Here is a 22,447-nt window from a genome sequence, read left to right on the forward strand (position 1 = left end):
GAGCAAGAAGACTCAAGGAATATGGAATTGCAATCCATCAAGAACTGCAGGAGGAAGGAGAAATGATGGTCAACAGAAATGAGAAGAGGTCCAAGAGTCCAGCAAGGACCTAAGCCATACTGAGACCTTCGTGTCTCCCTCTACTCTAACCCTTGGAGACCCTATTCCACACCAAATCAAATGTATTAAACTGCATCTAGATGCAACAGTAAATATGATTTTGGACTGTAAACAATTGAAAATATTTTATAATTGCTAAGTCATTGCTCTAAGTACTTTAATTTATAATTGGCTATGATTTTCAGACAATCTTCTTACACCTCTGGGAACTCCTTTTAAGATCTACCTACAAATTGTTTTCAAATATCATGGACTTGACAAACTTAACAATCAAGGAAATTAAAATGATGTTGTTTTGAAGACATTTAAACAATTATTTCAATGTTTTTCATTTAAAAATTTTGGAAGCAATACATTTTCTTGCCAGGCTTCAGATAGAGACCGCCTTTAGGGGCTCTCATAGGCTTCCCATTCAGGATGCCCCACCAGTAATGTTCAATAATGAAAACTTACCCTGACTGCTCAGGTCAGAATTGTCTGAGCTTGTGCTTCCTGTTAATCTTGCCACCATAGAAACCAATAACATGAAGGGCAATTTTAAAATGTTAACTAAATGGTGTTTCAACAATTCTTCCTCTCAAGTTCATCTTCACCTTAAAACCTTTTCCTTCCATTAGAACATGATAGCTCTGTGTCATGATTATTTGAAATCCCTTTTTATTATACCCTATCAGGAGTCACTGCAGTAAATCCATAACATTTTTACCTTCTGATAATTAACACAGAAGAGAAGGCGAGAGTACCACGAATAAACAGTGGATCTTGTTCAATGTTTCATACCTTTCTTTGTTTGGCTTAATGTTGATGTCACCAATGACATGGATGTCTGCAAATTTTATCCTAAATTTGCTCAGGAGGGAAGCCATTCTGAAAATATAAGAGAGAAACACTTCATCATTGCATATTTAGCTATTTTCAATCAAAGAGTTTTGATTTCATGTCTTATTTCAGCTTAGATTTTGGACAAAGGCTTTGGTTAGTGTTTGATTTTCATTACAGTACTTGATGAATACAGATAAATGTGGACCAAGTTATTCCATTGAAGGCAAGGAGAAATTTCTGTAGGTGCAGTCACTGGAAACAGCAAACCCAGCTCTGCCTTCATGTTTCAGGGAAGATATTGTGGAGCTGTCCACTCTTATCATTTGGAAAAAAGAGAGCAAGTTCCAGTACTTATTGACTATTATGGATAATTTTTATAGAGTTACTGACAAACTACTGACAAACTAATAATTATTATATATTATTACATCATTATAGATTAAAAGGTTTTTTCCCCTAGAAACTGAAAATTTTGATATAATTTCAAAGTTACAAAAAAGTTACAAGAATAGTGCAAAGAAAGCTCAGATTCACCAACTGTTTATATTTTGCCCCATTTGATCTGTCATTCTCCTTTTCTCTTTTTCTATCTACATCTGTCTATCTATATATTTTTTGCTTGCTGGCTTTCTACCTCCTACCTATTTTCCATTTTAAAGTAAGTTGCAGATATCAGGCCCCTTTACCTGTAAATAATTTAGTGGGTATTTCCTAAGAACAAGGACATTCTCTTTTATAAACAGAGTACAGTTTTTGACATCAGGAAATTTAACACTGATGCCCTACTACCATCTAATCCACCACCATTTTCAGATTTTATCACTTGTCCCAATAAGGTACTAGAGGCTTTAAGAAAATATAAATTATTGTAGACCTCATGTTAGTTTCCATTTTAGTATGACTCTCTTTACGAGGAATTAAATATTTATAATATCTTTCTAAGAGGGGGGAGAAAATGTGAAAAACTACTGAATAAGAGCCAGTCATTATTTTGTGATTTCTGGAAGTAGCAGTTCCAGGAAGGACTAGGACTTAGGCATGTCATGAGGGACCAAATGCCGCCAAATGGCATTCTCCAGATTCCCACCCGAGACCTTTGGATACACCACACTCTCGGCATGCTTGTTGCTCTCAAAACTACAGATCAACTCTCCATGACTAAAGTAATAAGAGAGACACAGACTTAACACCGTGGGACTTACTTATGTTTTTAATTAGAAGAGCCATCAACAGTCATCCATTTAAACACTTTCACACTACAAGTGAAAAACTGGAGACCCAGATATGTGCAGTGACTGTTGCAAAGTCCTGCAGCTTGTTGGTGGCAGAGCTGTGGCTCGGACCAGATGTAGTCTCTCTGTTCTCTTCTAAGTGTGCTGTGCTAGAGTGACTGCTGTGAATTAACAGGTTTGAATCTCCCAGAAGAAACTATTGGACACAAATGCCTTCAGGCTCTTCCTTTCTTGGATGCATTTACCAGTCAGAACAAAATAAACATTATACAAGATAATGATACTCTCATTCAAGACCTGAGATGAGGCTTCTGTGCCACATGCTTGTTGGAAGCATTTGTGGAAGGGGATAAAAGGACTGAAGACAATGATTAGAAAAATTACACAGATAATTTACTGACCAGAGACAAGTAAGCTTGAGGCCTATCATGGTGACTTTGTCTTTAAATTTATTGTGCCTCAAAGATGCTTACAGTTCTTAAAATTAAAGCATTAAAACAGCAAACATACAAACACAGGAGTGATAAATTACTTACGTAATCTTTTCTTCTTCAATGCGATTGATCTTCCCTCCGACATAGATTCTTAATTTACAGTCTTTCCATTTTTTTCTGAGAGTCAAGATATAGGGGATAAGGAGTGTTAACCCTAACAACAAAAAGAGAGTAGATTATGACAAAAGAATGAGCATATCCAACTGAAATGAGTAGCTTCATATCTTTATTCTTTCCCACATTCATAGCTCCTACCTAATTTAAATCTTTGGAGAACACGGAAATGTTATTCTTTAACTGATATCGTTTCATATACGTTCCCATGCAGTTTGTTAAATTTATCAACATAGAAATTCTGCTCCCTAGTGTATATTCTGGAATTTTTTACCTCCATCATCAAACAACCACCAAACATCAATTGTGCCTTTTCCTTGCTTCTTTTTAAATTGGGTGCTGGCTTCCACCAGTTTCTGGTTGATCTCCCCCACATGCATCGACTGGATTGTGTTAATGCTGTTCTCTGTAATGAAAGAGAAAGTAGTACATCCATTTGTCTTTTTTTTTTTTTTTTTTTTTTTTTTTTTTTTTTATGGTACACGGGCCTCTCACTTTTGTGGCCTCTCCCATTGCGGAGCACAGGCTCCGGACGCGCAGGCTCAACGGCCATGGCTCACGGGCCCAGCCGCTCCGCGGCATGTGGGATCTTCCCAGACGGGGGCGTGAACCCGCGTCCCCTGCATCGGCAGGCGGACTCTCAACCACTGCGCCACCAGGGAAGCCCTCCATTTGTCTTTTGAGGAAAGAAGCAAAATAACTTCCTAATAAATCTCTTCAGGAAAATAGAGGAAGGGTCATGAATTTGTAAGTGTTTTTTATATTTATGGGTAACTAGTGAGTCCTATTCTCCGGAAGAGGAGAGATAAAGGTCAAATTCCACAATAATTTAGATCACCTTCAACAGTTCAGAAAAACTTGATATTGATCTTATGATTACAGTTTTCATTATAAAGCAGCAGGTTTTTGTTTCAGATCCTTAGTAATCTCTCTCAGAGCAGAACTGTTATTTAGGCAGGTACCAATGCTAAATTATCTGATACAAAAGCCAAAATATCCCGATTTTTCCAAATTTCAGGTATAACTCAACTTATATTTTCAGATGTACCTAAAAGTAGAACATGTGGTTATTGGTTTTCTAGAGATAAGCAGAAGAATCAGAAGTACTCCTTCACTAGACAGTTTGTTCATTTGAGCGCAATTTTGGTGTAAATTCCATCAATGTCTGGATTATAAACGTTGCCAGGGACCATGACCATCTTGACTCTCTATGACCCTTTGGTCCTAATGTGGACCTGGCTTACTCTTTTGTTTTCTCTTCAAGGAATCTGTGAATCTAAGGTAAAGCCATTTGAGCTATTTGAATCTCTGTGAATGAGATGAAAAAGCCAGGAAATATGATTAAAAACACCTTTTCTTGAGTTATAGTTAAGAGTGTACATAAAGTACTTTCAAAAAAAATTTAATGCAATTTCCACCCTAACATGGACACAGCAAAAGTGTACCAGGGAACTAGGGCAGTGTTTGCTCAGAACCGTTGTTCCTATTTCCCAGTAGGGGTTTCCTTCCTACTCCATATATGTTATTTCTCATTTCCACATCTTTGAAAGTTGTGACTTCATTGCTCTATTTCAAAGCGATGGTGTCAGCATAGTGCTTAGAGTAGAGCTGACAGCCTCTGCAGAGCTTCCTCTCTGATCTAAGAGGCTCTGAGGATGCTTTGTTCTGTCTTTTGTTGTTTTCATGTTTGGGCCTGTTGGTTCTGAAGCAATTATCTCATATAGTTTGTATCTCCCTAGGACCGCTAAGGGAGAAAGTTAAGTATCTTTACAAAACGGACCAAACTCTGCCCCCACTTACATGCAAATCAAAGCATCCAGAGGACCGTGTATGAGTGCCTGGAGGCGGAGTTGGTCCTAAGTCAGAAGAGTGGTCAGCTAACAAAGGCCTGGAGCAGTGAAGGGGCCTACTTCAGAGCTGTGTTTGAAAATTTAGGTGTTGGAAACAAAACATAACATAATCTTGCTTTTCTGAACAATGAGACATGTTGACTTTCAGAGGTGTACATTTTTGCCAAAAGTATTGCGATGCAGAAACAGCGTTCCAAAATAACTAAGTCCCACTTTCACTAATAAGGACCTTAATGCTTCCCTCCTCCCCATCAGCTAGAGAGCAGTATGGGTTATGACTTCTGAATTTTCCATTGCTTTTCAGATTGCACCATTGCATAGTGCAGATTCAATGGATAGTTAATTCTTCTCATGGGTACACGAAATAATTGAAAAGGAAAGAAGATAGTTAGTATCCAGGTGGTCTTATTCTAATATTTACACCCTGAAAGACCTGATGTAACTCCAACTTTAGATTCCCACACATCATTTTTCTAGAAAATGTCCTTTTAAGGGGACAAAGGCACAGTAGGTTCTCCCCTAGCCCATGGAATGTTCCTGGCACCCAAGGGTACCTCTAGTGTTTGAAGAAGGTAAATGTTTGGATTTCCTATAATTCTGTGTAAATATATAAAAATGTTGTAGGGCTTCCCTGGTGGCTCAGTGGTTGAGAGTCTGCCTGCCAATGCAGGGGACACGGGTTCGTGCCCCGGTCCGGGAAGATCCCACATGCCGCAGAGCGGCTGGGACCATGAGCCATGGCTGCTGAGCCTGCGAGTCCAGAGCCTGTGCTCCGCAACGGGAGAGGCCACAACAGTGAGAGGCCCGCGTACCGCAAAAAAAAAAAAAAAAAGTATTACAGGTTAAATTTAGTCCCTGGGTCACAGTAGGAAAATAAGCAAACAGAACCAAACCTTTTCCAGGGTAGGAGACAACCTCTTTGAAGGGCCTCTTTGAAAGGTTGGCTCTTATTAACCTAGACCAGCAGCTAAGTCTCAGTTTGGATCTTGCTACTTGACTTGGAGACCCTGCCAGAGAAATGATCTTTCCTGGGCGCAACACCAGTGAATGACTTCAGTAACTATATAGGATTATTTGTGCATGAAAGAAAGAAATGTTAACATTCTAATTTTCTACCAGCAGAGGTCGCTGTGGACCTCATTAAACTCAAACCGGCAGTGTTTCTGGAAAGAAAGCAATTTTCAAAAAAATCAGTTATTTGAATCACCTGTTTATTAAACTTATAACAAGGTCTCATTCTGTGGTCCTCCATTTCTGGGATGTATACTGAACATTCAGAGATAAGTGTACCATTCAGCCAAAATCTGCAGGTAATTAGTGTCAATGAAGTTCCAAGTCCGGAATTCTGGTTTGTGATAGAGATGCATTTTTGAAATTAGAATTCTATCTGGATCCCTTATTTACCTGTACCAGTCGACTTTCAATCTCCTGAAATGTCTGCAAGGTGTGTGTGAGGTGTGTGGGTGTAGATAAACCAGTTTGGGGGCTGGGTCACAAATTTCTATCCCCTTTACATCTTAACTAAGAATTTTCTGTTTTATGACGTTCCATCTGCTTAAGCACTGTATGACTCCCAAACCAAATATTATTTTAAAACAAAGTTTTTACAGTAAGATGGTACAAAGGGGTGAATGTTGTTGATAAGTTACAGTAGCTTCTACCTTTTAGCCATACTACCTTATCTTTTTTTTTTGCGGTACGCGGGCCTCTCACTATTGTGGCCTCTCCCATTGCGGAGCACAGGCTCCGGACGCGCAGGCTCAGCGGCCATGGCTCACGGGCCCAGCCGCTCCGCGGCATGTGGGATCTTCCTGGACCGGGGCACGAACCCGTGTCCCCTGCATCGGCAGGCGGACTTGCAACCACTGTGCCACCAGGGAAGCCCAGCCATACTATCTTCTCTTACGGAAATATCTTTCAGTCCTTACCTACACTCAATGTCCCCAACGTTTTAGATGCTCACTACTGACACCCATATACACGCAAGTCGTGGCTCGTCTTGTAATCTTTCCTGTAAATTTTAAAAGCACTTACCTTTTTTGGGAGTTGGCTTAGTAATGTTCAGCTTGCCAGCTTTTTTAAACAAGCCTCGGAGGCCTCCACTTTCTTCTTCGCATTCATTATCTTTGATAGTGGCTTCCAAAGCCAGTCTCTCCTGTTCTAATTTCTCTAATTCATCTGATGAAAGAAGACAAAATCACTTACTCTGCTCAGAGCAGGAAAGTTTCTAGGAAAAATCTTATTAACGATTTTAATATTAAAAATGGTGTCTATGCAATTAAATGATTATTTATACATATATGATTTTTCTGAATGATTATTAAAATAACATATCACTAAATTGTATTCAGAAAGTAACGACTAGCTCAGAAAAATGACTCTATGTGTTGTTATAATACATGAAGACACTGGGTTTTTTATGTGTGAGGGCAAAGGGGGCTGTTTAATGCCATCTTTATTTACTACTGGCAACACAAAATACCAGATACACTGTAATAAGATCTTGTACACTGAAAGCTACTGATTTACTGACCTAAGCTACTGGGCTAGATATTTTACAACTGGGAGTGACAAAAATTACAGAAGTATACTGGGTGTATATCAGGCACAGAGCAATGCCTCCTGAATTGAAACATAAAACTAGAGAACAAGAATTAAGGAAAGAGAACCATATCTAATAATAAACCCTGTGGGCTCCAAATACAAATTACAGTGAAAAATATCCACCACCAACAGTTCTTTCCAAGAAGCAAAGATACTTTCTGGAGTGAGTGACCAAAGCAAAAGAAAGAAAAGCTGAGGTTTCTGTGTGCCTGTCGGAGTCCACATTGCTAAAAAGGGCCTCATGACACTGGAGTCTGTAATAAGAGTCAAGCTGTGTAAAATGTCCTGTCCAGGGTTTAGACCTACTATCCAAGCTTTTATGTTGCATGTAGCTGCCTTTTATCTTTTTTGGAGTCTGATTATGACGGAAAATTCCTAGCTGCTATGTAATCATTGCATCCCTCTCTGACCTTAACCTGCACTGAATCAGGGTAAATAAATAAGACTTTAAAGGCAATCATATGGCTGTGTTAAAGAATGATGGGCATTCTTGCTTACAGTCGTAAGGTGGCACTCTTGTCAGATTCCCTCATCTTCTTGCCTACTAAAGACAGAGCCTTAGAAAATGAGCCAGGTTCCGAGGAAGAGAGTAGAAAACCTAGATTCAGTGTTACGAAACACTGGTAGGGCTGCTGTAAATGTCAACCCTCGGAGCCTGTTGCCTTATCTATCTGGGAAGTGAAGCTATACAAACTCTAGATTTATCAATTTTGTACTAACTAAATCTGTCAGGACAGTCACATCCCTAGATGGTGCTGTTATTCAGCTACACAGAATTGTCTGGCCCCTTTCCAGTTGCTAGCAATTAATCTTTTGCCAGTGGCATAAGACTTAAGGTCAAATCACCCATGTGATTTCCCCAAAGCTTCAAAGGTTCTCAAGACCAGCAAGCAGCTATAGAAAATCTAAGAAATCAGATAGATGGTATTAAAGCTTAGAGTTGCTTACCCCTGACTTTCAAAAGGTGAACACAAGCTGCTTTGCACTGGGGGTCATAACCAATTACAGCTCTGCTCCTGGCTTTATGTGACATTGGGCAAGTCATTTACTTTTCCTATGCCTCTGATTTCCTATCTGTGAAATGGATTCTGTGAAATTTCTGTAATACTCCATATTTCCATAATATTCTTCCTCAACCTTTATTCCACTAACTATAACTATGTGACATAGAATAGAGTGCCTTGCCTTTCCCACCCTCCTAGCTTTGCAAAAAGAATAAACAGCTCCTGAACAGTACTTTGTTGCTCCTTAGAGAACAAAGCAATGAGTACATTTCTATAGGCAGTGTATTGATGCAACTTCTGGAAATCGGCTTAGTCATGCAAAGCAGATCAAGTATTTTGAGAAGGCTGGGAGTTATTTTAGAATTTAATATTTATTTTACACTCTTGGGTGCCAGGGACTGTGCTGCATATTATTCATTCCCAAAAAACTCTGAGAAAGTTACTATTATTATCCTCATTTTGTAGATGAAGAAACTGAGGCTCAGAAAGTTTACGTAATTTGTCTGATGTCGCCCAGCAAATAACAGGGTTCCAGTGCAAAGAAGTCTGCTTGACTCCAAGTTCTGTACGCTCTCCTCTATAAAGACCTTCTGCTGTTGGCTTATTGCTATTATTTCAGGGTTGTTTTTATTAACTTCCAACTCTTTATCCTCAGATGAACCTAAACACTCAGGCACATGGTGTAATGCCAAGTTAATTCCCCAAAACTATGGTCCCCTCAAAATTGTCATTTTAAAGAGAAGACTCTAAGGATATGGGTACATATGACAGGCTGCCCCAGAAAAGCAGCATCACTGTCCTGGGTGATGGGTCACTAGCTATTACCCATTCTGTGGGTTGTTGCAGGGGTCAGCTATGGGGTAACCTGTTCTCTGCAGTCATCTGGAAGGCACGTATCTGTGAGCTGCTTTGGGGGCAACTGCAAGGGTTACACTGGGGAGGGGGTTCTCTTACTTTTCTTTTTGTAGCAGGCTCCAGCATACCCTGCGATTAGCCACTACTTGCCATGTTCTTTGTCCTCTAATTTGGACAAAGGAGGAAAAGTAAATAAATCCTCCTTTGTAAGGATTCAGCTGGCTGAGTGAACCGGGAGCTGCTCCAATAATTTGCTCAAAGGTATATACAAAGCCTATCCTGGACAGAGCAAACTGCGAAATCCCAGGCCTGAGAGACAAAACTAGACTTTGTGTGAATGAGTCAGATTCAGCAGTTCCCTCAAAGACGACAGAGACAGAGGGTGACAGAGTCAATTCTAAAGGCTAAAATCTGCCTGCTTGGACATCTTGGACTTTCAGATCCACACAGTGGTATGACCACTCACAGTGATTTTGCAAATTCTTATTAAAGTTAATTCTTAATTATTCACTTTGTAGATGATCTAAGGCCTCCTTCTGTGCACTCCCTCCTTTTCTCTTTTCAGTGCTAGGTAGAAGTGACATTTTGATTATCTGTTCTCCTGAATTAATCTGTCTGGCCTACTGTTTGCCTCTGTTTGCATGCGAAATCACGAGTAGACTTTGTCCAAACATTTCTTTCAACTGGAGTACTGGCTAGCTGACTTGCGAAAGTGTACCATTAATCACAGGAGACATAAAGCAAGGGAGTAGGAATAGATAGATGTAAACCGATTTCCACGAGGCTGACTGAAAACTACTCATTTCTTTACTGTTTCCACCACCACCACCATACACTGTGATGTTCAGGATTCACAGTGCCCTTTCCAATAGTATTTTATTTCATCCCAGCACCAATACTGGGATGCAGGCAGAGCTAGTAGCATTCTCCTCATTCTCCCCATTTTGCTGTGAAGGAAACTTGGGTTCACACTATTCAAGCGATTTGTCCAAGGTTGCATAGCTAGTGGCTCAGGTCTTCTGTTTCCAATTCTAGTGTTCTTCCTTCTACCGTCGTTCATCAGTGATATGCTCTGACTGCCAATATCTGTCTATTGAAAAAATACCCAGTATGCATTTTTTTGAAAAAACCATCCTCAAATTTCTGTCAGAGAAATTTCTGTAATACTCCATATTTCCATAATATTCTTCCTCAACCTTTATTCCACTAACTATAACTATGTGACATAGAATAGAGTTTTAAGATACACGTCTATTATAACCCCACTAGTCTGCAAACTCCTGGAGGGTAGCTTATGTCATATTTCATTACCACCATTTACTGAAAGTTTATTTTGTGGGAAGTACAATTCCAGATACTTTGCAGCCATCATATCCTTTAATCCAAGCAACAAATCTGTGAGGTAGGTACTATAATTATTCCCATTTGGATAGCTGAGTCTGAACCCAGGCCTGTCTGACTCCAAAACCCATGCTTAGGCTTCCCAGACTCCCTCTCACATTCTTAGTTGTGCCCCTGCCTTGCTAGTGCTCACCGCCATAATCACTCAAGAATAGTTTGTTGGAATAAAAGAACAGCTCAGTTCTGTTCAGTACAGTTCAAAACATTTGACGGCATTATCTCTATAAAGGAAGAAAAACATGTGAACTGTTGTCGGGGTGGGAGTGTGTACAGTATGTGTGTATGTAAGGGGGGTTGGTACAAAAGACAACGTTTGAAAGAAGTAGAGTTAACGCTATATACAGAGTTATAAAAAGAGGGGCCGGTAGCAGCTGATGGTACAAACCAGGCTGGAATGGGACAGAAGGTAGGACAGGTGGGATTAATCTGAAGAATGAGCAGCAAGGAAAGGGCTCCTTACCCTGGAAAGGGCCACCACCTGGGCATCTGGTGGGACTCTGAATCTTGCATATTAGTTTCATGTTATATCACATTTACAAAGCCACATAGCTAGGGAGAGAGAGTAAAAGCCTGCCCTTCTCTCATGCCAAGACTAGGAGGATCCCAGAGGTTCTAATGATGGAAGGAAAAAGCTTAGACTTTTACGATCTATCAGTTGAGAGTGAGTTTCTGAGTCTTCATACGTTCCCCAAAACAGTTCTCATAGGAAAAACAAAGAGTGAATCCCAAGCTGTATCCTCATGCAAATGCCAAAACCACTTGAACAGTAGTTTACTTTCTAGTCCTTTATAAACTGATTGCATGGTAACCAACTGGAGTGAGTATTTTGAAATTCAGTTTAGTTGTCAAGATTGCCTCAAATGGTCTATTTCCAGTCTTTTTTTTTTTTCTTTTTTTAGCAATGTCTTTTAGAAATAGGCAGGAGTCTACACATTGCAGTTCAGTCTGAATCTGAAAGATAGAGAATAGTCAAATATCTGACAACAAAAGAGAGAGCAGGGGAACCCACTGAGGAATCGCGTATCCTCCAACTTCACAGCATCCTTTTTCTTTATTAATTATGAAATTATGATTCTTTCTTGATCAATGAGCTCAAAGCTGTAAATGCTTACATGAATCAATGTGCTGTACCCCAGGTGAAGTCTAGTTGAATTGAAGGCAGGAAGGAATCCTGCAGTGGTTGCCTTCCAATCAAGTAATTATTTACTACACTGCCATCTGTCTTTATTTTGCTAAGCCACTCTGTCAGACACAGCAGAACCCTCCTGCTCTGAGATGGTCATAAATCGTGCAGTACTTACATGGAACACTTGACCGCAGTATATTGCAAATCACGTTTCATCACGTTATTTCCTACCAGTACAATTTGGACTCTATGTTGTAGTTGGCAAACTTGCTAAATACCCGTGGGAAGTGAACAATATGAAATACTGCATTTTTTTCGTGTTGTCAGGCGATAAATTGATTTCTTAAGAGAAACTATCAGCCATCAGTACTGGATGAGTTGCTGCACTATACAAGTAATAATGCTATGAGCATCAATCTTATTTACATAAAAAGTTATTCTCCTCACATAAGCCTGAGACACAGTATAGAAATAATTGTCATTAGCTGGTAAATTACCTATAAAGTTGATTTCTATTCACTGCTTTATTAACTACAGTATATGGGCACTCTGAATTGCTAATATTTCCTTTAAATTATAATCTGTGATGACACTGTGGTGTCTGTTTTGGAAAAGCTATGATGATTATCATTAACATATTGTAATGCAATACTTAAGATTTATCAGGCTCTTATTAAGCCCTATATTACAGCATAATACAATGAAATGCAAGCTTATTTCTTCCAATTCAAAATCTAACATGAGGGTTGTGTCATAAATTACGTAACTTCACTTCAAAACAATGCATGGAAATGTGGGGTAAAGTTAATTTCTATCATTATGCTGTTGTTTTTCTGCATGTTCATGTATTTGTGTAACGCTGTTTTTTCATTTACTCTAGATAATTGGTACTTATAATTATTTTATTAGCATCCTACTGCATTTTCCTTTGTTGACTAAGAAGCAAAAATATTTCAAACATCAAAGTTGATATAAATTAGATACATCCCTTGGGAAATTAGAAGGGGATGCAGTTCACTGCCAGGATTCTTTCAGAAACATGCAGAATTTGCTTGCTGTATTGCTTTATAGAACTAAATTGACGGTGCATTTTGGCAGATGGAGCAGCGAGGGGTGGGAGCTACATCACATCTGTCAGCTTGAAGAGATCAACATACAAAACAAATGCAAATGTATAATTTAATACAAATTGTATTTTGCATTCTCATTTTTTTAGATGGAAAAACAGTGCAGCACAAAAGGCCGAAAAATTAAAGTAAAATGTAGAAGGTTAACAGAACAGGTCTCTTCCTATTAGGTTCTTGTGATTGTCCTCAACATCATGTCTGTCTTACCACAGTCAGGCAGCCTGTATGCTGCGTTTTTGAAGGAATAGCCTTGTTCCATTCCCATCTCTCAGATTTTACCACTGCTTCTCATTATGTAAGTCATTTCCTCTCTAGCTCTCCTTTTAGAAAGGTAGAATAGAGGCTTCAAATAGACATAGGTTTGAATATTAGCTCTACTAATTACTAGCACTGTGAATCTTAGGGAAGCCTCAATTTTATTAGCTGTAAAATGGGGACGATTGTATTTTCCTTATAGGGCAGTTGGGATGATAACTGTTACATGTGAACATGAAGCATAACACATGGCACATAATAAGTGCTCAAAAATTTGAGCTACTGTTGCTACAGTGTATGAAGTTCTACTAGGAAGGAGTATAAATGAATCATGAACACCATGTAGAATTAGTATATCTGACCTGGAGATATAAAGGGTCCATGAAAAAGAAAAGGGGCATAAGAAAGGAAGGCTGAAGGCACCAAAGATAACCTTTATATTGCAATTTTGCATAGGATGGACTCTACTCTCAGTTTTATTTTTTAAAGCTCTTCATACAAAATCATAGAGCATACATATCAGATAGTGGTTCTCCATCGTTTACAAGTGCTTGATTTCTAATTTCTTCTTCTTTCTTCTCTTCCCTTGCAAGAAAAGAATTGTTGCATCAAAAAATTCACCTAATTCACTCATGTTCCCTTCTGTTAGGATGGAGACAATCGTGAAATGCCCAAATAGAATCTGAACCCATTAGGCACCTGCACTCTCAAATCTCTTGCAGGCTTTTCCTTTCTGTGAACCTATCTGGCGAAACCCTGGTCCTCTTTACCCTGGAGACCAAGTGTCGCTAGAGAAAAAGTGGACAGCTAGCAAAATTGCTCCAGCTACATAGAATTGAAACTATTGTGCATGATCTTCCTCAATTTACCACTCTTACAAATCCACATACCTCTTCATCAGTCCTCCCCTCTCTACTCTAATTTTAGAAGATGAAGTATTTTTCTTCTGTGTTAGGCCAACTCTTGCATTCATGCCCTTCCCTGGATTCTTCCTGTTCCTCCAGGACCTTACTCCATAGTCATCTTTCTTTACCCTCATCTTCAATCCCTCCTACTCTTGAGCCCATCTTTTTCAGCCTGGAAACAAGCCTTTCTCCCATTCTAAGGTCTATAGGTCTCCCTGTAGTAACCCTCCTCAAACTCATTCCTCTCCTCAACTTCCAGACTTCTCATATGGTGGGCCACATCCACATTCTCTGCCTCATCATCGCATATTCTCTCCTTAACCTGCTGCATTCAGGATTCTGTCAACACTGCTCTACAGAAATTGTTCTAAGATTATCTGTGCCATGTCAATTATATTTCATTTGCACTTTTACTGGTATTTTTTGCTGTATTTGACAATGCTGATGATTCTTGTCATTCTGAGCACTCTGCTCCCAAGACTTCCATGACAACACAGACTCCTGGTTCCTTTACTTTTCTGGCCACCCCTTCCCTGCTCCTCCTTGGGGACCCTTTTCCTGTGCCTTGGGGCTCTTGACTATACACACTTTGGGGGTTATATTTTCCAGTGTCACAGTTTCAATTTTCACCTTAATTATGATGTCTCTTGTATTAATTTTGGTGGGGCTGTCATAACACATACCATAGACTGGACAGAACACAACCGAAATTTATTTTCTTGCAGTTCTGGAGACTAGAAGTCCAATGTCAAGGTGTTGGCAGGGTTGGTTTCATTCTGAGGCCTCTCTCCTTGGTTTGTAGATAGCCATCTTCTCCCTTTGTCTTCACATGATCTTTCCTCTGTGCTTGTCTGTGTCCTGTCTCCTCTTTTCATAAGGACTCCATTCATATGGGATTAGGACCAAACCTACTGATCTCATTTTACCTTACTTACTTCTTTAAAGGCCCTGTCTCTAAATACAGTCACATTCTGAGGTTAGGACCACAACATACGAATTCTGGAGGACACAGTTTGACCCAAAACATCTAAATCGACATCTCCAGCTCAGATTTCTCCTTCAAGACCAGGACTGTCTAAATGCCTATTGGACAGTTCTGGTAGGATTTCCCACAGGACCTTGTTTAAAACTGAACCAGACATCTCTTCATTAAACCTGCTCTTCCTCTTGTGTTTCTCATTTCCATTGGTAGCACCACCGTTCATTGTCAGCCAAGGAATATTTTTTCACTCCTCCCTCTCCCATATCCCACACATCCTATCAAACCTAAAATGCTGCTCTTTGTACCTCCAAAGTACTCTGTCCTTTTTTCTCCATCCCCTGAGAGAGGCTGCTCTAGTCCAGGCTGTCACCTTCTCTGGCTTTGATTATTACAAAAATCTTTTTGGCTTGTGTTTCTGTCTCTATTCTAGTCCTCTTCACGTCCGTGCCTCATGTAACTGAACGAGTATGAGCTCTAAAACTCAAATTTCACCATATTATTCCCTCACTTAAATCTCTTCAGCAGTTCCTCATTGTCTATAGAATATGGCCCACAATTTTTAATATGACAGATGAGCCTTTTTCAGGATCTTATATCAGCAGCTTCGTTTCACTATTGTCTGCTTCATACTTTTTTTTTTTTTTTAAGGGGGCTTCCCGGACCAGGGCTGGAACCTGTGTCCCCTGCATTGGCAGGCGGATTCTTAACCACTGCGCCACCAGGGAAGCCCCATACTTTTCACTTCAGTTACACAAATCTGCTTTCGGTTGCCCATATACCCCATTCCTCCATATTCCTGTGTCTTCACATTTTTGCTAATGCTCTCCTCTTTGCCAGGAATGCTGTTGATCAAACTCTCATTTTTTTCTCTCCCAACATTGCCTGGTTAACTCCTTCTCATCCACTAGATCTAAAATCAAAGGTAATTTCCTCCAGGAAGCCTTTTGGAGTTAAGTGCCCCTTTTCTCTTTCCCATAATACCCTATTATCACACTAACAGTACACCCATTTTCATCACGGGGCTGTGAGTGTCTTGAGATTACAGACTCTTATTAGTCTTAGTCTACCCAGCACTGACATATACACCATGCCTGGTACACAAGAGGTACCTTCTGTTTTAGTGTCCTGTTGTCAGTGGACTCTATTGTGAAGTTTAGCTAAAGAGATAAGTAATGGATTAGAGTTCTATCTTAATATTTTAGCGACTCTTTAGGTGTGTCCTTCACTCCATACACGAGAGGATGTGTTTAAACTCTAAGACTAAACAAGTAATATATGGAATCCTCTACAGGGAAAAAAGCAGAATCACTAAACTGAATTAGCGTTTCGGCCTCTGACTTAGATTGGTGATTCACAGCATGATACATTCAGGCTCATTTCCATGTTAGCTACAAACCAGATCATAGACTCTTAAAAACAAAATACATGGTTTTCTGAGGAAAGAATCTTCATTTTCTGAAACATCTTGCAAAAATCAATTTGGCAGTTTATTTTACCAAAGGTATTTATTTTTAGTGATGCTAGCTTTGTGGTTTTGTGACGAGAAGATTAAATGATATCTTCCCTGAATTATTCTGTATTTTTGGTTAGCAGGACAAAGGCCACTTGCATTAGCAATGAGGAAAACACGGGGAAAGTGTACACACCTCGTGTCAGCACAAGAACGTGAGCTGCACTGTTGGGGGTTTTGTCTGTATTGGGTACTGTGCTATCCCCAGAACCTAGAACAATGCCAGGCAGGGAGTAGGTGCTGAATGAATACCTATTGGTTGAATAAAGAAAATACATACCTTGCACCTGAAGAACCTGGGAGATGTCAAACCCTTGGCTGATTCTGACTATGACAACACCAATCTCAAAATCAAACGCATCACTGAAAGTGGAAGCAAAATGGTTAGTGATTTAAATGACTCCTTTAATCCTCAAGATTTGGGCTAATACTGAACTTGCTTCTAGGATTTTAGTGTAATTAAACTCCAAAAATTCACCTTCAAACATAGCCAGGAGCTGATAGCCTTTTCTGTTTGTTTTCCCTTGATGTCTTTTAAAAATGTATTTTGAGTAAAGATAACTAACTCTTATTCAAACAATACTGTCAACTAGAATTTTGATTAAGATTAGAATTTTGATTATTTAAAATACTTGATTCTTTTCTAATGTAAACAAAACCATAGCTGAAATATTTAGAACAGAAGTTTCAAGGCTGCACAGAGCCTTTGAAATTATCAGTCAAACCTCTTACCCATTGAGGAGGAATCCTCCAACGTTTTGGACATCAAGTTCCCAGTTAAAAATGTCTCCAGTTCCTCTAGGGAACTATTATCATTGACTTTGGAGAGACCATTTAAAGCAACTCTTTTTCATGGCAACTCTATCCTGTTGAAATGGGCAGTTGTGCCTTCTCTAAACCCAACCCAATGGAATTAGATTATCTAGGAGGGAAAGAAAGCCTTGCTCTTTTAACTGTGTTCTCGCAGAACATTTTTTCTTTGCCCTTAAGTATTGGGCAAACTGATTAGTACTTTGAGTTCATTTGAAATATTCTCCTTGGGAGTTCCTTTGTTCAATCGTTTATGGATTGAACGAAGCCCAAGGAACCCTTCCATTTGGTTGTCCTTTCCCAGAAACAGTGCAGTTTGTGATTGCCTCACGATATGCAAACAAGTCTCTAGCCAAAGTAGACCTGAATTTTCAAATAGTGATATAAGTTCAGTATAGTATGAATATCCATTCAAAAATTGAACCGTAAGTGAACTTCACTTAAAAAAATAGATCCCTTCTAGCAAAAGTGCCACAAGGTAAATTTTAGATAAATCTTGTTTGAGGTGTCCTTGATTATAAAAAATAGTGTGTTCCACAAAAAATATCTGGGTTCTGCGTTAGGCAGAATAATTGTGGATCCCCAAAGGCATCCACATTCTAATCCCTGGAACCTATGAATATGTTACTTTACATGGCAAAAAGGACTTTGCAGGTGTGATTAGGTTAGGGACCATGAGATGGGGAGACTATCCTGGATAATGTGGATGGGCCCAGTGTAATCACAAGGGTCCTTAAAAGTGAAATTGGGAGGCAGAAGAGGAGGTCAGAATAATGTGGTGTGAGAAGGACTTGACCCGTCAAGAGCTTTGCAGATGGAGGCAGGGGCCATGAGCAGTGGGCAGCCTCTAGAACCTAGAAAAGGCAAGCCCAGGAATTCTCTCTTAGAGCCTCCAGAAGGGAAAACAGCTCAGCCCACACCTTGATTCCAGCTCAGGAAGTTAGTGTCTGAGCTTTTTTTTAAAATTGAAGTATAGTTGATTTACGATGCTTTATTTGTTTCTGGTGTACAGCAAAGTGATTCAGTTATATATATATATATATTCTTTTTCATATTCTTTTCTATTATGGTTTATTAGCGGATACTGAATATAGTTCCCTGTGCTATCCAGCAGGACCTTGTTGTTTATCTATTTTATAGATAGTAGTTTGTATCTACTAGTACCAAACTCCTAATTTATCCCTCCCTCACCCCCTTTCCCCTTTGGTAAACCTAAGTTTGTTTTCTAAGTCCATGAGTCTGTCTGTTTTGTAAATACATTCATTTGTATCATATTTTAGATTCCACATATAGGTGATATCATATGGTATTTGTCTTTCTCTTTCTGAGTCTCAGACTTTTAACCTATGTATTTGTAAGCTAACACATTTGTGTTTTAAGTCATTAAGTTTGAGGTAATTTTTAATGGCAGCCCATGGAAACTAATACAATTATTTTAATTAAAATTAAACCATACTTAATATTACAGAAATTTAAAATCTTTTAGTCAAAGAAAAATGGTAAAATATTGTACTATTGTAGTGCTACCCCTTTATGTTAATACTAATGCTGTGCTTTCCATCATAAAACAGAACAGAACGAAAAAGTTAGAAAGGGAAATACAACATGGATGTCTGATTGTCTTCCTTCTGTACTGACCCCAGTGCTGTCGTAATAAAGTCATTTAGCTTCACCAAACCAGCTAAGTTTTATACTATTACAAATTTGAGCCACCTTAACACTGAACTTTATTACCAAGAAGACCAATCATTAATTTGGTACAAACGCCAGAAGTCTCCTCAGCTTGATATTACTGGGTTTGATTATTTTGGTCCTTTGAATTTTTAGAATGTTTTGGATGGTAGGGAGTTTGGAAGACGAACTCAAATAATTTTGTATCAACTGATGGACTCTTTGACTGAAGATTCACGTATTTCTTCCTATTTGCTCCACCCTTTTTTTGTTCCCAAAGGTGAGGACAACATTTTACTGAAGAATCTGGATGACAGAGTGTGGATCTAATCCATTTCTAAGAATGTCTAGTCGGCAACTGACTGTGATTTAAAATATGTCAAAATGCTGTTTGCTAAGCCTGGCAAAATTCTGTCCCTGATCACCTGGTTTAGCCTTAACCTACTGAACTTAGAGCACCAGCAGGAGCCAGATAGCAGCACGTGGCATCCAGCCTTTATATGTTTAGGGAACACAATTCAGGAGGATACATTTAATACATGGGTTCCCCAGGTTAAGAGGACTGTTAAGTGAATGTTTGTTTGGTCAGTAATGCATATAATTTCAGAAGATGAAAATTATTTTCTTATGCTTCTTTTTGATAGGACTAATATTAGAATACTTTTGTTATGTTCCCTAAATCTCCCCCAAATAATGGTAAATGTGATGCTCATTCTAGCAGGGGCCGGAGGACAGATCCTAGTATAAGGAGCACTGTGTATATGCTCGCTTTGCAGGGATGAGGATTTCTTTCCTGTGTATTATGGACTTTTAAGTGCAGCCAGACCTCTCAGCACGTTCTCCGCCCTGTGGTATGAAATCAGAGCGAAGTCAGAACCCAGACAGAGGAAATCTTCCATTTTCAGAGCTGTTGACACAAAAGACGGCTGTTAGGGGTAGCTAACATTGCCCCCCTTGAGACAAAGCTGGTTAAGTATGTTCAGGCCTGGAAGAAAGGCTCAATTTTCTAGAATGGTCACTGAGGACACCCTGAGCTTCTCTGTATGTGTAGAATTTGTTTTCTCTTACTCAAAAGAAGGAACCAAGCCAGGTAATACTTTGTGTATTTATATACTTTTGGAGGTCGCATAGCATTGGGATCATTAGTTTAAACTTTGAATTCAGTTGGTCCTGGGTCAGAATTCCAGCTTTGTCACTTATAAAACTCTGTCATTTTCTGCATTTTACTTAATTTTTAATGTCTACTTTAAAAATGGGAACAGTACTTCCCATTTGAAGTACTTACTTCAAACGCTTCTTGTGAGAATTTAGTGGGATAATTCACGTTAAGGACATTAGCCTGGCACTGGCTAGTCTTTTAAGGATTCTCATTATTATCCCTTTCCCAAGACTTCTTCAATTTTTAGATATTAGATGTCACATACCTTTTAAAACTCACTTTTTGTCTATAAACCAACACTGCTACGTCAGCGAAGGGAGAGCTGAGGCTCTGGGGTAGTGAACTCATTATCCAAGGCTCAGGATAAGACAACGACTGAATTGAGCACACCAGTCAACCAAAGATCCAAGTGTTTTGAAAGAACAGTTCCTTCCTTACCTAGCTGTCCTTTGCTTTTGCTCTTATAAATAGGTTTTAAGATTGTAACTCTTAATATTTACCTTTTTCTTTGACACCAAATTTCCCCAACCCTGCCTCCTCTGATGCTGTGATCCCCTCAAGTTCTATTATATTGGCAGTGTTTTCTCACTTTGGTAAAGAATTCAGAGTACCAGGGGAATGTCTTCTTCTCAGGCAATTTATTCTGTACAACAGTGTCAGTTATGTACTGCCCTGGTTAGTGCTTTATAAACAAGAGCACGTCTTGAAAGCCATCACTTACTGTATGATTCCCACGTAGTTTTCAATCTCTGTCAGGGGAGCCTTCCTCCAGTTTTTTTTGTATCCAATCACCAGAGTGTTTGGTTTCATTCTTCCTAAGCCTGAGGCCTAAACAGAGGAGATAAACACATGGGCAATCCTTACCAGGCCAGGAAACTACCACTGCAAGTGAAAAAGAATGTCCAAAAGAGCACTGAAGTAATGTTCTGAAGATTAGATTACATTTTAGTGCATGTCCTTCATGCCTGTACTCAAGCATAAAATAGAAAGATTAGTTCTAAATCATCTCAGCCATAAATGGATTTTAGATGACAGAAATGAAGCTTTTCTAAATTAGCAGTCATTTGCATTTCTTCTGATACACTCATTAAAATGGTTCAATAATTTAAAGTCAGGTGAGGATCGGCTTATCTGTTGGCATGCGTGTTGTAACTTCGTGGTTCAAAGCTCATTTCCACCTGCTATATCCATAATGTCATTAGCAATAAAATCCATGTTTGGAAAATTCTTATACAGAAGGATCGCTGAAACTTCTACTTACATTATTTATTGAAGAATAACTGAACTATGTTTCCAGAACCTAAATCTCTTACATGACGGTATCATGAATAGCCATCTTCCATATCAGAAGTTTCATTCCCCCCATTAGATGACAGAATACGGCTTCCAGTTAATTAAATTTAATCTGGCAATATTACTGAACACCTATTAATTGCAAAGTGCTGTGTTAGGTGCTGTGAGAGAGTAGTGAGGCATATTCTTGGGCCTGAAGGAGCTTAGAATAAGGTTGAGGTGATGAGATATATAATAATTATAATTCAAGTGCAAATGCAGTAGGAAATCATATGGAAGCATAAAGGAAGAAAATTTAAATTCCAGCTAAGGATTCATGAATGGTTTCATGGGAGAGGTGGCATTTGTTTTGGATCTTGCAGGTTGGTTAGATGTTGACAAGTAAAGGTAAGGAGAGCAGTGGAAGTGAAGGAAGGATATTCTGGGTTATGGGAAGAGTGAAACAAATGATCGGGGGGGGTATTTTAGAGGGGACAGTAGCAAGTGGAAAGAGATTGGCATTGATGGAGGGTTCCTGAAATAAACTTTGCCTCCACCACATTTGGTGTATTGCCCTTAGAAATGTACAGGTAGCAGAACAGCTCCTCTTAGAGCTGTCATCTGGCCCCTGGCTGGTGCACGGCAGTATAGATGTAGTCTTTTCCATGACTGCAGTTTGGGGATGTGGTCATTCATGCCATAATTTCTTTATTCAAAATGCTGTAGTTGTCGGTGCTTCCCTTTAATGCCACTCTGTCCTGCCCTTTCTGTCATGACCCCTCTGTGCTCCGCCATTTTTCTTTGAAGAAATTCAGGTGAACAAGCTTTATGCACTGTCGAAATTTTTTACAGTTTCTTCTGGATTAGCACATGAATTGTTTTCCATACCAATGTCCTTTCACTCCCTCTTCTTATTTTGTGTCTGTCCTCTCATTCCTAGTTGAAATTTATTATTTTACTAATCTTACATGATAATTTTACATTAAATGTGTAACCTTCCCAACGTATTTAACCAAAGAGCTACTGAAAAGTAACTCACTACTGAAAGAAAAATCAGCATCTTGCAATGACACCTATTTCTGTGGTTTATCAAATTAAAAACAGATGAAAAGAGACTCATGGGGGTACTGGATC

At 39.2% G+C, this 22,447-nt stretch overlaps 1 protein-coding gene and 1 long non-coding RNA gene across 5 annotated transcripts in view; one reads left to right on the top strand and one right to left on the bottom strand.

The window, feature by feature from the left end:
* The window catches only part of LOC149750203 (uncharacterized), a 149,913-nt gene that overhangs the window by 35,765 nt on the left and 91,701 nt on the right, over positions 1-22,447 (top strand). The gene's annotated exons all lie outside the window — the stretch shown is intronic.
* Positions 1-22,447, bottom strand: part of SLC12A1 (solute carrier family 12 member 1) — a 91,081-nt gene that overhangs the window by 7,703 nt on the left and 60,931 nt on the right. For both annotated transcript variants that reach the window (XM_089907266.1, XM_089907267.1), the window contains 6 exons: positions 20,763-20,869; positions 16,682-16,764; positions 6,667-6,810; positions 3,057-3,188; positions 2,711-2,822; positions 901-987 (listed from right to left, as the gene is read on the bottom strand). In XM_089907266.1, coding sequence (XP_089763392.1) covers positions 901-987; positions 2,711-2,822; positions 3,057-3,188; positions 6,667-6,810; positions 16,682-16,764; positions 20,763-20,869 — 665 coding nt within the window. The remainder of the gene's footprint in view (positions 1-900; positions 988-2,710; positions 2,823-3,056; positions 3,189-6,666; positions 6,811-16,681; positions 16,765-20,762; positions 20,870-22,447) is intronic.

The sequence above is a fragment of the Delphinapterus leucas genome, chromosome 2 (genome assembly GCF_059928025.1).
Source record: "Delphinapterus leucas isolate spDelLeu-1000000601 "Yukka" chromosome 2, BTC_Dleu_Yukka2, whole genome shotgun sequence".
Lineage (NCBI taxonomy): Eukaryota > Metazoa > Chordata > Mammalia > Artiodactyla > Monodontidae > Delphinapterus > Delphinapterus leucas.